Genomic DNA, 15,731 nt, shown 5'->3' on the forward strand with positions numbered 1-15,731 from the left:
TAGAAAGAGCAGCGTTGTGTGGAGTACTACGAGTGCTACGTCGTAGCATTAAATTATTTACTGTCGTAACAACTAAGTTATCAAGATTCTTTTCTTATAATTAGGTAAAATAATACCAATAATACGTCATTCCTTAAATTCATCTTACCAAGTAGCTTCAACAAGATAATTTAATATCGTAGCTATGGGTACGCTGAACATTGAAATAAACAATAACGTATGTAACATGTGCCAAAAGTCGTAAGGGTAGCGGAACAAAGCGACCGCAGCAGAGGTCTGGGCCATTGGTATTTGTAGGCGGGTCGCCACAGCCCACCGACTAGACCTTTGAGTAAACGCTACAGAGTTACCAAGCTTGCGGGAAGGACAATCATGTGAGTAACTTACCCTCTCATCTTATAGCTTATACAAGAACGGCCAAAACTTGATTAAGAATTTTTAAATAAAGATCTTATTAGAGAAAAATCACATACACCAAAATTATATATATATATATTTAGCATTTAGTACTTAAATATTGTAAAACATTTAGTTTAAACTTATTCAATCTGAATATACATTAAAACAGTTCCAACTGTACAAATTAATTGCACGTTTTCCACAGATTATAAAATGAAAATCAGCGCATTTAAAGCCACAGAATGAAACTATAATTAAATAGCAAACTGCAAGTCTTTAATAAAATACTATCACGGATTTAAAAAACCTTAATCAACATTTCCAAATTCGGATCCGTAGCGGTCGGGATCGTCAGTAGCCGCCGAGCGGTCGCGCGAAACGCACGCACGATGCCGCGATGAACATGCGGACGCTACTCTTAATATACTTCGCGTCTTTAGTGCAATGTGATTATAAGGGTGATGTGAAACATTTGAGACATGCGAGGACTCTGATAAGGCACGGGCGGTCGCGGGTACATCTGTCGCGCCTGCACCGCGCCCGCGACCTGCTTGCGCAAATAGAGGCCGAAACTAGCAGCGAACTTGGTAAACTTTTTACTTAAGATATGCAAAGATATTTCCATTAAATAATAATAGTATAAACTTATTTATACATATCAACGCATCAAGAAATACAAGTTAAAGATTTCTTTACTGACTTCTTAGTTTAATTCATGCTTTTATCTGTTATTTTATTTTACCGTGATACGATTAAGATTAACGTTTTAAGAATATTTGAAGTGTACTAATAAGTGAAGCAGTATTAAAGATTTCAACGCGTTTATCGGTTTTAAGTTTCAAGCAATTTTAAATGATGTGCTTTTCATTAAATTTAATTATAATTATAATTTTCTGACCTATCGCACGTGGAAAATTAAAATAAATAGTCAATTTTAATTTTGCACAATCTACTTATCTACTCGTATTAAGTCCAAATTATTTTAAAACTTTTTCTATTATCTCAACTAAAAAATACCAAGTTATAAAACATAATTATCATTCAGGTACAAGATCGCGTACAAAAACTAACTAGCTTAAGACAGCTTTGACAAGTTTGATAAACTCTTATTGCCTTCCTAAATATATTTAACGAACTTCAAAATATGTTATTTCAACTTTATTTAAGAACGAATCTAATCAAAACTTTGCCGTCAAAATTATTAATAACATCGTACTGAGAACACAAATATTCATGAAAATGTTGCATTCATCAACATGATTGGTGTCGACGGAAAATAAATGAAAACCTTAAAATATTTTATTTCCCAGGAGATACTGTCCACTTTAAAATGTTTATAATATGAAAGATTTTTTAAAACCCTATGCCACTTGCATAGGGTTTTAAAAATTATCTATTATTATTATTATAAATGCTTTTTGCTTGTATATTTAAATTCAATGATGAAATTGAGAATACTGTTTCCATGTGGCTGTCTTACTTTGTTCTTTTCACGTTTATTCATCTCGGTCGCATGAACTTAACACCTCATGCGTCTCAGTAGAAGAATATTCAAGAATGCAACTTGCGGGTTAGAAGACTCTGATATAAGAATGCGATAATGTTCTATAGCAAAGACTCAAAACCTTCATTATAAGTTTTCCAAACCGACTGGAAGCTTTAATAACATTCCGTGGAGAAAACATCAGATTTTAATTAGACATTAAATTAAATTAAATTAAAAGTAAAATAAAAATAATAAAGTAATAGTTTGTTTAATTTTTTTTTCGCTTTCTTCTATGATCAAGACTTTAAAAAATTTAATAAGTTATACTTTAAAAGAAAACCATTTAAATTTTCTATGAAATGATTTTTACTGTACTACTTTGTTTTGATGGAAAGTCTATCTGAATTATAATCTAAAGATATAATACAGCACTCAGAAGAAAACGCACTGCACAAAACGTGCTCTGCATTTATACAAGGCTCATATCTATTCTCTGTATGAATATGACGTATGGAGAAGGAATATTTCAAGCTTATATCTATAAAATAAGAATTATGAATTAAATATTCACCACAAATCATAATTAAGACACATATTTGTGTGTTTAAGTCATACATATGTCAAAAGGCGGTGTCCAAATTGCGCCGCCAGCTCGCTGTTTCCGGTGCTCTGGGCTTGGTCTCAGGTCATGTCAGCCCGACTGTCTTCATGTCGACCGCCACTGAGCGCCGCCATATTTGTTTAGGACAGCAACGTCATCTTGTTTCTATCGGGATCCACTCCAGACCTTATATTTTTATGCGAAGTAAAAATGAAAACGCTTTAAAAATTACGACTTATTTTCTCAATAGAAATTATACTATTTTAATAATTAAAAAAGAAAAGTTTGTATTTTATTCATGATATAATTATGTATTAAGCTACATATAGAGGTTATAAATAATTTTTGTGGGAAGTCGAACGTTTCGCTTAAGTTAGGTTTGAGAACGACGACTCAAGTTCGGCAGCGACTGACTATTGCTGAATCAGAACTTTGACGATTTGACCTGAAAACCGTATTCATATTGCGACAGCTCGAATAGCTTTTTATTTGAATAGAAATCGTTAAAGATTTTTTTTATTTGGTTTAAAAAAAGAATGGACACGGGTTTTTTAAAAGAAAATAAATAAAAACTAAATTTACAACTGAAATTAATTGAAACCTTCATAAAAGAGTAGTCTAATTAGTAATCTTATTTCTTTAAGATATAAATAGGTTTTTGCCTTAATTTGTATTTATTTAACAGCTATAAAATCATGCCAGGTATAAATAATATAACCCTCGAAATAATCTGACGAAATGTCAGAAGCAGAATACAATAGATAGTTAGGGAAAGAGGAAATTAACTAATTATTTTGTCTCGTAGCGTTATTAGTGGGCTTCGCTTTGTCAGGAATATGTCGCAAGAAAATTATATAGTAATATGTTCCCGTTAATAAAGTTGTTAATTAAGATTTATATAGAGATATACATATAGTATGAAACTCCTATACTTACTTTTAAACGGATGTAATTGCGGCAATAAATTTTTATGTTATATAGAATTTTTATAACATATTCTTTATCAAAAACATCAAGTTTCTTTTAAAACGTATTTACGTATTTAATATAATCTGTTTAAGAACCGAATAACAGTGGTAGTTCCCACAACAACAATATTTGTTGGGTGCACGAATGGGCCTGGTCATCCAACCACGACCACACAGAAGACAGGCGTGAAGTGGAAGCAAGTCCGCGTTTCATCTGATGGGATTGCGTGCCGGAGGCCTAATTTTAGTTCACATTCCCTTCCCACCCTTTTTTATATGGAAAGGATGGGAACGGAAAGTGGATTTGATGGAAGAGCGGATGCATAGCTAGAGGATATATCCTCTCGCTATGCGATTTAAGGTAGGCAACTCATCTAGAATCGCGGATTTCAATGGGCAGCGACCGCTTTGATTTTTAGACGTATTCAAGTGACCGTTTGCTCATTTGCCACTTTTTTGATATAAAAAAATCAACAGTTGTCTATTAGTCGAGATGTATATAAAATGTAAATACTTGGTGAATTAATTTAATATTTCACTGTGACCTAAAATAGACTTTCGTCTTTAAAACGCCTCATAAAGAAGTGAAGAGTTTAGGAAAAGCTTTGATAAACTCTTCACATTAATATGCGATCTTTATCGTAGTCATTAGACGATATCAAGCATCAGAGTTAGATGGGTCGGATGATAACAGAGAGGGAGAGATTAAAAATATCACAGCAGCATTCATCGCTTTGAAGTATACAAAAAAAATTAACTCGTAATTAGTTTTAAGCCAGACTTCCGTTAAAAGAATCGAATGTCATCATTTTGACATCACAAACTTTAAAATCGATCAAGTTGTTTTGTGCAATAACTATGTAAAGAAACATTTATCTTCACACAGACAACATATACAGAAATATAAACATAACTACATACCAACTCAAAACTCTCCTGTTAGTCGGGGGAAAAAAAACAATCAAACGCTTAAGACATATTCAAAATGTTAGTACAACAAACTTCAATGTTTTGACAACTTTTCTACAATAGATATTATTGGCAATCTGTGCCGGAGATCGTTCCGTCTAACAACTCGAGCGAGTCGATCCGACCATTCTTTACTTAGAAAAACTTTTTGAACTATGTTAAAGCTTACGGACTTTTCAATACCGGAAGAAATTTAATCGCCAGTGTTTCTTTTTGGTATCAAAGATTTTAATTTAACAAAACGATTCAATTTGTCAGGTGAAATTAGATTTGAGTTGGTTAGATCAAAACGAATTAGTAATTATTTAGTTTTTAGTTTAAAAAATCATAACAAGTAGCCTATGTGTTTTTCCAGGCTATGGTCAACTGTACCAAATTTCATCGAGATTCATAGAACCGTTCCGGATATACCTTCCAACAAACATCCGTCCATCCAAACTTTCTCATTTATAATATTAAGTTAAGTTCCTAAAGCACTTATCTACGTTTACCAGCTACGGTCGTAGTGGCTACATATGGAGTGCTACAGTTCGTAGCAGGTTAAACTGTAGCACTTTAGTAAGTACATGTAACGTAATTAAAAAAAGTATCATATCTATTTAAGTAATAATAATAACACATATTGCTATATCACATAATGTTATTGTTAGGATGAGCATCATTTTTCTAAATCGGGACATGTTGGACGTAAAAAAATAAAAACACTCTCAAGCAAACCTCCTTCAATTTTGCTACGTTACCGGACGTCGATCCTCATAAAAGGCCATTTTTACTGCGGGACACTCTTCCTTTTATGTCATATTTATTTTCCTCGGGTTTCCATATTTGTTAACTACGACCTATTTTTATCTTGACAAAGTAATCTTAATATTATCTGTGAATCTATTTTAAGAAGGATATAAATTTTTTCCACATACCAGCACTATAAGCGATAGTCATAATGTAAATTTAAACATAATATACTTATGTATGTATATCAGAGTATTAATTTGAATACATTTATGTTTAATGCAAAATTATATTTCATAATTATATATGACACTAGCTTTTACCCGCGACTCCGTCCGTGCGGAATAAAAAATAGAAAACGGGGTAAAAATTATCCTATGTCCTATTCCTGGTTCTAAGCTATCTGCCCACCAATTTTCAGTCAAATCGATTCAGCCGTTCTTGAGTTATAAGTGGTGTAACTAACACGACTTTCTTTTATATATATAAGATAGATTTGTTTATACTTTAAACTAGTCCATTACAACCATGAACATACCATTTCATTCCACTCGCCTATGTGTTATTCATCAACACATCATATTTTACATAACTGTAAAGATTACTGACCAATAACTTTTCTTTTCCAGTAAGAAATAAACCTTACTCACCTCTTTTACAGTAAATTGCCGATCCAATAGTCAACCTCTATACCTACCGACCTAACCAATTACTTCCGAAACATAAATTTTCTTTACTTCTTTTATGAATACTGCTTTAATACTGTTATAGCTATTTCTTAAATGTTCTACGATAGTTAATAATTTTGGATAAATATCTTCAGTAAAATGTTCAACTCAGATGTCCCAAAGCGTTTTAGAACTGTTGAAAACTTATGAATTTTCCCCGAGGCAAGAAATGTAAGAAAGTTATGTTAGAGAAAGGACTCCGTTGTATATTTGTTGCGGTATCTTTTATCTCTCATGAATGTTTTGTTATTTAGAAATGTTTATGTTTTTATACGAATTTTATATGTTGGTGAAATACAATATACTATCGCACAGAAATATCTTGACTTTCAAATCTTACTAATATAAATGCGAAAGTTTAGATGGACGGATGTTTGTTAGAAGGTATCTCCAGAATAGCTCAACGGATCCTGAAACAGATTGACATATTAAGGTTTTTTTTTATAACTTTGGGCAGATGGTGTAACGGGCGACAGCTAGTCTTGTATAAAGTCAATGTGACAATAACTGTTGTCAACATTAGTGAGTTTAGCACACATGTAAAGTCTCTTGGGCTATGTTGCTTCTTACAATTTGGCATTCGGCCAATATAAAATCTAGTGAAACTGTAGTGAAAATTTTATCGAGTAAACTACTATTTAAAGTTAACTGAAACTCAATAATAAAAAAAAATATTAGTGTTCGAAACATGAAAAAGTAGAAAATGCTAGTTGTTTTTTATTTATTCAAGGTTATTATTTTTAATCTGTGAATTCAGTCACTAGATATTACTTTTCTTACATCTTTACATTCTTAGTAAAACTCGCATGAGGAAAGAACAGAGCATAATTTGTTTGAACGTATTAAATTCAGATAAAATCTGGAAGCATAGTTGTTTAAATAAATAAATCATGATTATTCAAACTATCGTGAGACATTATCATTAACTAATATAGAAAACGGCTAAAACACTCACGTACATTTGGCCGGTGTCGGCACCGACTAGCTTCGAGTCGTTTCGATCCGTCGCAGCTGATGACGGACCGCGTTCGCGAAATAATACCAGTCCCACTCATCCTGATGAAGGACCTCCGATGGGCTCGAAACTAGTCGGCGCGTCACCGGACAAATGTACGGGAGTGTTTTAGCCGTTTTCTATATTAGTTAATAATAAATCAGGATATGTTGGACGTAAAAAAAAAATAAGCATCTGCAACTAGTTTTTTTTTTTATAAAGAAATTGTTGAATTAATGATGTAACTTTAAAACATGACATTTAATTTAAAAGTCAATTTCAACTCTGGAAAAAGCCAAAGGAAAGCTAAACGTATTCAAATCTTAAAACTTGGAACACGAACGAAATGAAAAATGAACCTTTTATCGTGGAAATTTCATGTCGTGACATAAACCAGGTTACGACTTTGTACATAATCAAGTAAGTCTATCTGAAAATCAAGAAAATACTTAAATTGTGTTTCATTAGAAAAACTTTTTGTAGCAAAAGTAAATAAAAACCCAAGGTAAAGTAAAAAAAAAAAGTTTAAGATCTTTTCAATCTTTACCGGTTACATAGTAAATTCTATATTGTTCTTCAAAACAAATATAAAACTTAATATTTTATACTTTAATTTGTAACTCGCACTTTTCTACTAATTATAAACCGTTTCAATCCTCTAATCTAATTACTTAAGTACAATTATCTATATATATAAAAGAAAGTCGTGTTAGTTACACTACTTATAACTCAAGAACGGCTGAATCGATTTGACTGAAAATTGGTGGGCAGGTAGCTTAGAACCAGGAAAAGGACATAGGATAATTTTTACCCCGTTTTCTATTTTTTATTCCGCGCGGACGGAGTCGCGGGTAAAAACTAGTCTATATATATAAAAGAAAGTCGTGTTAGTTACACTATTTATAACTCAAGAACGGCTGAATCGATTTGACTGCAAATTGGTGGGCAGGTAGCTTAGAACCAGGAAACGGACATAGGATAATTTTCACCACGTTTTCTATTTTTTATACCGCGCGGACAGAGTCGCAGGTAAAAGCTAGTATTACATAAATCACACTATCTCACAAATATAAAGACGACATTACTGAAAAATTGTACCCATAATGTAACTCAAACCTTAGTAGAGGTAACATTGAATAAAGATTCAGGTCGACTTCTTGGTTTGTTAGAACTTCCCTCGACTTAATGTTAGTCGTTTGTCACATCTTTTAATTAAACTTGAGTGGAACAACAATAAATTTTCACTTTCCAACTCGAATTTTGCTCTCAGAAAAATGACATGAAATATTTACTTAGGTATATTAGCATAAACTGAACAGGTTTTATATAAATTAACTAATTTCTTAAACAAGTCGGATTTTTTTTCTGTTTAAGAAAGTTTGTATTTGTACATTTATCTATTTCATTTGAGATAAATTATATCATGTCACATAAATTAAACTAAGATAAACATAAAAAAGTACAGATTTAATCAGCTCATAGAAATAATAAACAATAGCCTGAAAGTTAGTAGAGAAAGTTAATTAAATTTGCTCAACTTATATCATGTGATTAGCACAGCGCAGTTAGGCAAAACTTTGCGCTCTCGTATCTTACAGAAAATTAGAAGGATAAAAGAAGTTTTTCCTTTCTTCCTCATATGCTGTGAAACAAGAAAAACATTTATAGGTATTTATTAATATTAATAAGACTTCAATTACAGTATATAATAGTTTTTTATATGTAATTAAAAACAAAATGCTTTTTTAATCTGAGTAAAATTGTTGAACAAAGAACAGTTCAGTAGTCTATCAAGTTTAAGACAAAAAAATTATAGATTGTTATCACAAAATATTAGTTTATCTGTTAAATTCCCACTACTCGTATCTTACCTTAGTTGTTTTTTCATAACAAGATCAATCAATTTTAGCCAATACGAGTAGTAGCTTCTGAAGCAATATTTTTCTGTACATCAAACGACTCTCGACTTTGCTCCTTTGTGATACACGTTATTTTCCTTTGGGTATATGTGAATAGTTTTGGAAATAGCAGAAAATGAATTTAACCATATTTTGTCCGGAAGAGGCTTTCAATAACAAATTCTTGGTTTGTACAATAGACGCAAAAGTCGGTGAACTGCGACGTACGTAATATGAAAGGGTATTGTTTAGGAGCCGCGCTGTGTGGGCGCTTCTGTTTGCCAAATATTATTACTCTACTAAATTTACATAGTAATCTCAAAGTATTCACCTTATATACTATTAACGGAGATATGTTTGCTACAAATTTATGCAATGACGTATCAGTGGAATTGATATGAAATTGCGATTTAAAAATATATATACTTTCATGATTACCTCAGTTCTCAGTATATAATGAAAGAGAGCTTCAATAATCTAAAACTACGACAAAACCACATAAAATATGAGAATAAATAAGGATTTATTATCACAATTATTTGTAATAAGTAAATTTTTTGCTGGCGACATATATTCCGTTAAACAAGAAATATTACGACAGCCAAGCGACTCCTATAATAATTTTCACGGCAACTTTATTTACATGTACATAATGTACTTTGCAATATTTAAATACATTATTTCTTTCTACAACAAATAGCTCTCTGAAACATTTCTCCAGAAATATGTAACGTCTCATTATTTTTGAAAAACAGATATTGGCAATATTTTTTTTTTGGCTGTGGAACCTCTCGCTCCGACATCATCGAAGTACGAGCATATTGTCTATTTTAACAACAATTTTAATATATTAAAAAATTATGTATCTGTATGTATGTAACATAGAAAAAAATCATATTTTGTACACATTATATATTTTCGTTACTTATAACGAAAAACTATTATTTTATTTTTGTATGTTTTTCTGTCTCTCCGCAAGACCGCGTTAGTTCCGCTTAATCTACGGAACGGCTGCACCGATTTTGACAGTACGTTAACAGGAAGATATCAAATGTATGATTATCTTACTAATATTATAAATGCGAATGTTTAGATGGATGGATATTTGTTTGACGGTATCTCCGGAACGGCTCAACGGATTTCAATGAAATTTGGCACAGATGTAGAAAATAGTCTGGAAGAACATATAAGCTACTTATTAGTTTTTTTTTAATTTCGAGTGAAGGGAGTCGCGAGCGATAGCTAGTAAGCTATATTTTTATAATGCGCTGACAAAGTAGTTTATTTATAATCCTTGTAACCATTTCTTGTAAGATCCGAAAAACTTATATTAAAGAATGGGCTGGATTCGAACCTACAATCGTTATATCGGTAGTCTGCACCCTTAACCATTAGGTTTTACGTCCGTCGTCTTATTTGCTTGCTTCTTATCTCATATCGTTTGTGACACAGCCGATTATTTATTTTTCCCCTTTTCCATTTTCCTAATAGTCCCCGAACATAATAAACCAAAGTGGTGTTTACTGATTATTATTATTACAATGTCATATACGCAAGCAACTTTTCCCTTATTTATTTGTATTGACTTGAAACATTTTTTTATGTTAAAGACATTTATTGCACTATCCATTTAGTAAGATGGAAGAATTTTAATTTGAAACATGTTTTTTTCATAGATTTTATTTATTACGACTTAAAACTATTATCATCATCGGCTCACTATATGTCCCCACTGAGGGGCTGGGATCCTACCTCAAATTGGGGGTGACTAGGCCATAGTCAACCACGCTAGTCAAGTGCGGGTTGCTTGACTTCACACATATCATTGAATTTCTTCTCAGAACTACGAGTATATATAAACTTATAACTTCTCTTAAAATTATATGTACTCATTAATATTAGAAGAGATAGATTTATTAGACACAAGCTTTCACCCGCGACTCCGTTCGCGCGGAATAAAAAAAAATCCACACAAGATAAAAAAGTTCCTATGTCCGTTTCCTGGTTCTAAGCTACCTGCCCACCAATTTTCAGTCAAATCGATTCAGCCGTTCTTGTGTTATAAATAGTGTAACTAACACGACTTTCTTTTATATATATAGATTTTGGTAAAACAGTTCGATAATACTTAACAGGGTAAAGTATAAAACACTTCTTCCAACTATTTGCTATTATTCCGTAAACTTGTGACGAATTCCTTCCTTAATATTAATGTTAACATACTACTTTTTATGTGTTAAACTTGTTTAAGTTGACATATAGGGGTAATCATAGATATAGTCATATAATATTTGAGCAAATGTAGATAAAAATCTTATGCAATGTTCCAGAGTATCGTATTTATTACAACATTCAAGAGAACATTTACTTTCTTTAAATACGTGCAGTAAAGTAGGACGTTTATTACAATTGGACGTCCCAGTATTGATTGTCCATTCGAAGTCGTATACTGATGCAAATCGCGCCTTTATCGTTCTAGATATAATAATGTATCGCATTGCACAACGTGGTGTAGCTTTAATCGATGGATTACATTACTCATGTAGTTCTAAATCTGTTTTTTTTTTTCTCGACTGTTTTGTTTCAGTGATCTGTTGCAATGTTCGAACTCTTATCATTTCAAATATCGTTTATACCGGCATTGTTGGATCGGTTCATCATCAGTATACGTCCCCACTGAGGTGCTCGGAGCCTTTTTTTTTTTAATGTTGGGAAATGCGTTTGCGCATCCCTCCCGTTTCCAGGAGGGTATGTGGGACTCGCCAGCCATGAGATGGGATGTGACCGAATACCCACTAAAACCCAACGATGCTCTTCACGTCGCCTAGTGACTGGGTCGCGGGAACACTTGCGCAATCGTCCGCAACCCAGCCAGCGCCGTCCGCCAAGGCGGATTCGTCTTATTTTGGGACGAGGAGTCCCTCCACCTTACAGTGAGATGCACCCGGAACATCGAGGTGCGTCTCCCATCTCATTGATAGGTGGCGATGGTAGGTTCTATCGCCCGGAGCCCTACCCTAACTTAAAGGTGACTAGGATATTGTCAACCACGCTAGCCCAGTGCAGCTTGGTTAACTTCACACATGTCTTTGAATTTCTTCTCAGATGCATGTGGATAAATGTAAATATGTAAATCGATAAACACATTGTAAGTTTGTCCATTGTCCAGATGTTGGTCAATACTATTATGATCTCGTTTAACCTAAAAAGCTCAACCGATTTTGGTTCGTAAGATGTCATGCGATTTGTATTATTTAATAGAATGTCATGTTTTTTAATAAACCATAAGTTGTAAAACGAATATAGAACACGTTAAAAAACAATTGATGTAATCTGGAAGCAGGTTGTTAGCTCGTGTTGTGTCGTGAATAAGAGCTTACATTTCATTTGCAATAAACGAAATATTTTAGTAGTATTAATGAGTGCTAATGGAGTCACGGTACACCACAAATTAATATGTAAACAATTTTTGTCAATGCACCGATATTTGTGAACGGAAATTTATGCATTTTTTATTTTGAAAGCATCAAGCAAATTTTTTTTTATTGAAACTCCTTATCTCTTTATTCGATTCATCGTTGTAATCTAACTTATAGCAACATTTTTAATTAACCTTTTCTATGAAAAGCACTGTTCGTAAAAATCTTCAAATTGCCCCTTTTAATAAAGCCATTTGTTTTTGACAAAGTACACCGAATTTTATACAAAAACTCTTTCTTTGTTTCATTAAAATTTTGACAGCTTAATTTCCTAATCTTTATCTTGTACGTCTAATAAAAACATCTTTTGTCTCGCTCTCTCTTCAGTGATTGCTAAACTTTTCCTTTCCGTGACGTTTGCGTTGATTAATTTTGACATTGGACTAAATTACACCCCAGTCGCGATACGAACGTCTTCCTGCGTTAAAGCTGTGGAACAATAAACAGTAAAGCGCTGAGATTTACAATGGCGATGTGCTTTCGAAACCGCAGCCAAGCTTTCTGTATCCAAACGAAAGCTTTTAGTTACAAATTGCATAACATTTCCTTGATGAAAAACGAGTTGCCTTTATTTTATTTCTTATTTTAATATAGTTGTAGTAATAATTGCAAAGTTACTAAAATGTATTAAATTATTCAAACTTTCGTGAGACATTATCATTAACTTATATAGGAACGGCTAAACACTCACGTATCCGGTGTCGGCACCGACTAGTTTCGAGCCCATCGGGGGCCCTTCATCAGGGTGAGTGGGACTGGTATTATTTCGCGGACGCGGCCCGTCGCTCACTTCAACTAGTCGGTGCCGACACCGGATATATATACGTGATTGTTTTAGCCGTTCCTATATAAGTTACTAAACGTATTCACAGCGTCATAACAATATGCTAAAGAAATATGTTTTGGTTAATTTTGGAGTAATAAAAATTATTTCAAACTATGATGTTGTTGACAGAGATGATATTATATTTAATGTTTGATGTTTCAATGAGTGTCCACTTACTAACCTAACCTAACCATTATCAGAGTCTACCAGGGTATAGACCCTATATTATATAAAGGAAAATTTTTGTTGTTTTATTGTTTGCACTGAACAGACTCAGGAAATAGTAGACTGATTAGATTTTTTTTCACTGTTGTATAGCTACACTATCCCCAGTTGACATAGGCTTTATTTTGACTAGATTTTTTTTAATTCCGTGCGGATGAAGGGGCAAGCTACTTCTTATATTAATATAAGATATCATCTTTATTAATAACATATCTCAACAATTAAGAACTCTCATATTCCCAAGAAGAACTTTATTTTAATTAAAATAATGTTTCTGAGTTTTAAACAAAAATAAAAATGCTTTTTATATCTTGTAAAAATCTTTAAAAACCTACCTCGATTCGTACGAAACATTATGTACTTTCATTCGGTGAAATACAACATAAAATAAAGTTTATTTCACTACATCAATTTAATATGTTTTTGTTGAACAAAATTTCGGTTTGTCAAATCTTTTTTAAGCAATTTCACATCACTTAGGGATATCAACAGAAAGCATAATAGGTTCGAAACAGGTTAAAGTGAAATCAGAGACAAATGTCACATACATTACGTTATTTCATAGTAATTCATTTACTTTACATAAGAGCATGAGTTAGTAAAACCGCACATTGAACAGCTTCTTTTCTATTCCTATATCAGGTGAATGTGTAGAGTATCATAATATCGCAGCTGATGATTTAAAATTCAGAAAAAAAAAAAATACGACTACATTACGTTCAATCAATCAAATAACGTAATGTTTGAAACAAAAAGCAAACGATTGTCTTTTTTTTTTTGCACAAACGTTGAAATTCTGTACAAGAGCGAAAAGTACTTTACCATAAAATAATATGTAAGAGGAGATTAATTCGTGAAACCTACTTAACAAATCATAGTAATCAGTTTTGACTAGTTTTCTATTGATGCAGTCATGAAATCGATATAGTAATTCCAATGATAAATAGAGGCACTAGGCGTTGGTAGTGACAGGAATAATTGCTTGCGGTCCTAAGAATAATTGGACCAGTTAGGCATATCGTCAAACGGATCACCTCGCATACTTTAACTCAATACGTATCGGTTTTACCATGTTAGTGAAATTCCAAAATGTAACTAGTTTTTAGTTTATTTTCCTACCCTTCTGACTGCGGAGACCCCCTAAGGTATATACTAATTTTTCATACATCTCTAACAACTGATAGGTGGCCAAGGCCTTAATTTAGTTAGTCTTGAGCGGGAGTATAGGAGGTGACTATTTTTTGTAACCAAACTGATAAAATCAAAGAAACTTGGGTATTAAAAACTTGAATTCTCACTGGTAAAACATTAACAAGAAACATGTTCTGCATATTTACCTGTACCATATGAATGTTTCAGAATTATGAAATTACATTTCCTGAAAATCTTAAGCTTACAATAATTTTCTTTAAACCGGTTCACTGAGTTTTGAGAGTACCGGATAAAGCGAGTATTTTGTTGAACGGAAGATATAAAAGCTTATGTGCTTGTTTACTTCACTAATTGCTACTTAGATACGTAAACCTCCTTTTAGTAGAGCTTTAATTAAAAATAAAAATAAATAACAAATGAGTACATACAGTTATAAACGATTTTAATGACATCAAAGGGACCGGCAACTATCACTAATAGTACGTTTTTATACCAATATTTTATTTATAAGGCAGTTGTATAAAAATTAGCCGGGATTTAAGTTATATTGAAAAATAATATTTTTCTAGTATTAAGTTTCTTAACTAAAGAAGTTTGTCGTAGATCTTGATTAAATACCGGTCTTGTGGTATTTAAAAATTAATTTAAAATAAGGTAAAATGCAGAACAACGACGAATATAAACGACATCATTAATCACAATGTACTCCTCTCTAACAATGTAATTGGAAAAGCTCCAGACAATTTTTCCAGTCTTTCGTTTCGATTCAAATATATCAAGTAATACTTTTGAACTTGAGTTTCTTACTTTACTAACTTATAGAAATATCTATATTAATATTATAAACAGGCAAGATTAGATTGTTGGTTGTTTGTTTGTATTGAATAGGCTTCGAAACTACTGAACCGACTTGAAAAAATCTTACACTGTTGGGAAACTGTTGGGTTCAGCAATTTTTCAAATATCCTATATCACAGTTAACTCCAGTGAAGACAGACAATTACAGAACAGTTTTGACAACCCCTACCATTCAACATTGACCGACTACATTTCCACACTCATTATTTAATGACTAGCTGTTTCAGTCGTGCATACGTATGCATAACCATCGTTGACTCTACACGTATAAGTACTGTCTATTCTTCATACGCACTGTTGACTTTCCAACTATTTTAATTTATCTTAAAATTAGAGTCAAAACCGGACTAAAAGATGAATTAATAAAAAAAACTTGTCTACAGTCAGTAATTTTTATTAAAATATATTTTTAATTATTA

The 15,731-nt window shown here is 32.4% G+C and overlaps 1 protein-coding gene across 1 annotated transcript in view; it reads left to right on the forward strand.

The window, feature by feature from the left end:
• The first annotated feature begins 769 nt into the window (after positions 1–769).
• The window catches only part of LOC106716068 (probable G-protein coupled receptor 158), a 39,407-nt gene continuing 24,445 nt past the window's right edge, over positions 770–15,731 (forward strand). The window contains exon 1 of the mRNA XM_014509499.2: positions 770–986. Coding sequence (XP_014364985.2) covers positions 797–986 — 190 coding nt within the window. The 5' untranslated portion in view covers positions 770–796. The remainder of the gene's footprint in view (positions 987–15,731) is intronic.

This window comes from Papilio machaon, chromosome 2, assembly GCF_912999745.1.
Source record: "Papilio machaon chromosome 2, ilPapMach1.1, whole genome shotgun sequence".
NCBI classification, from domain to species: Eukaryota; Metazoa; Arthropoda; class Insecta; order Lepidoptera; family Papilionidae; genus Papilio; species Papilio machaon.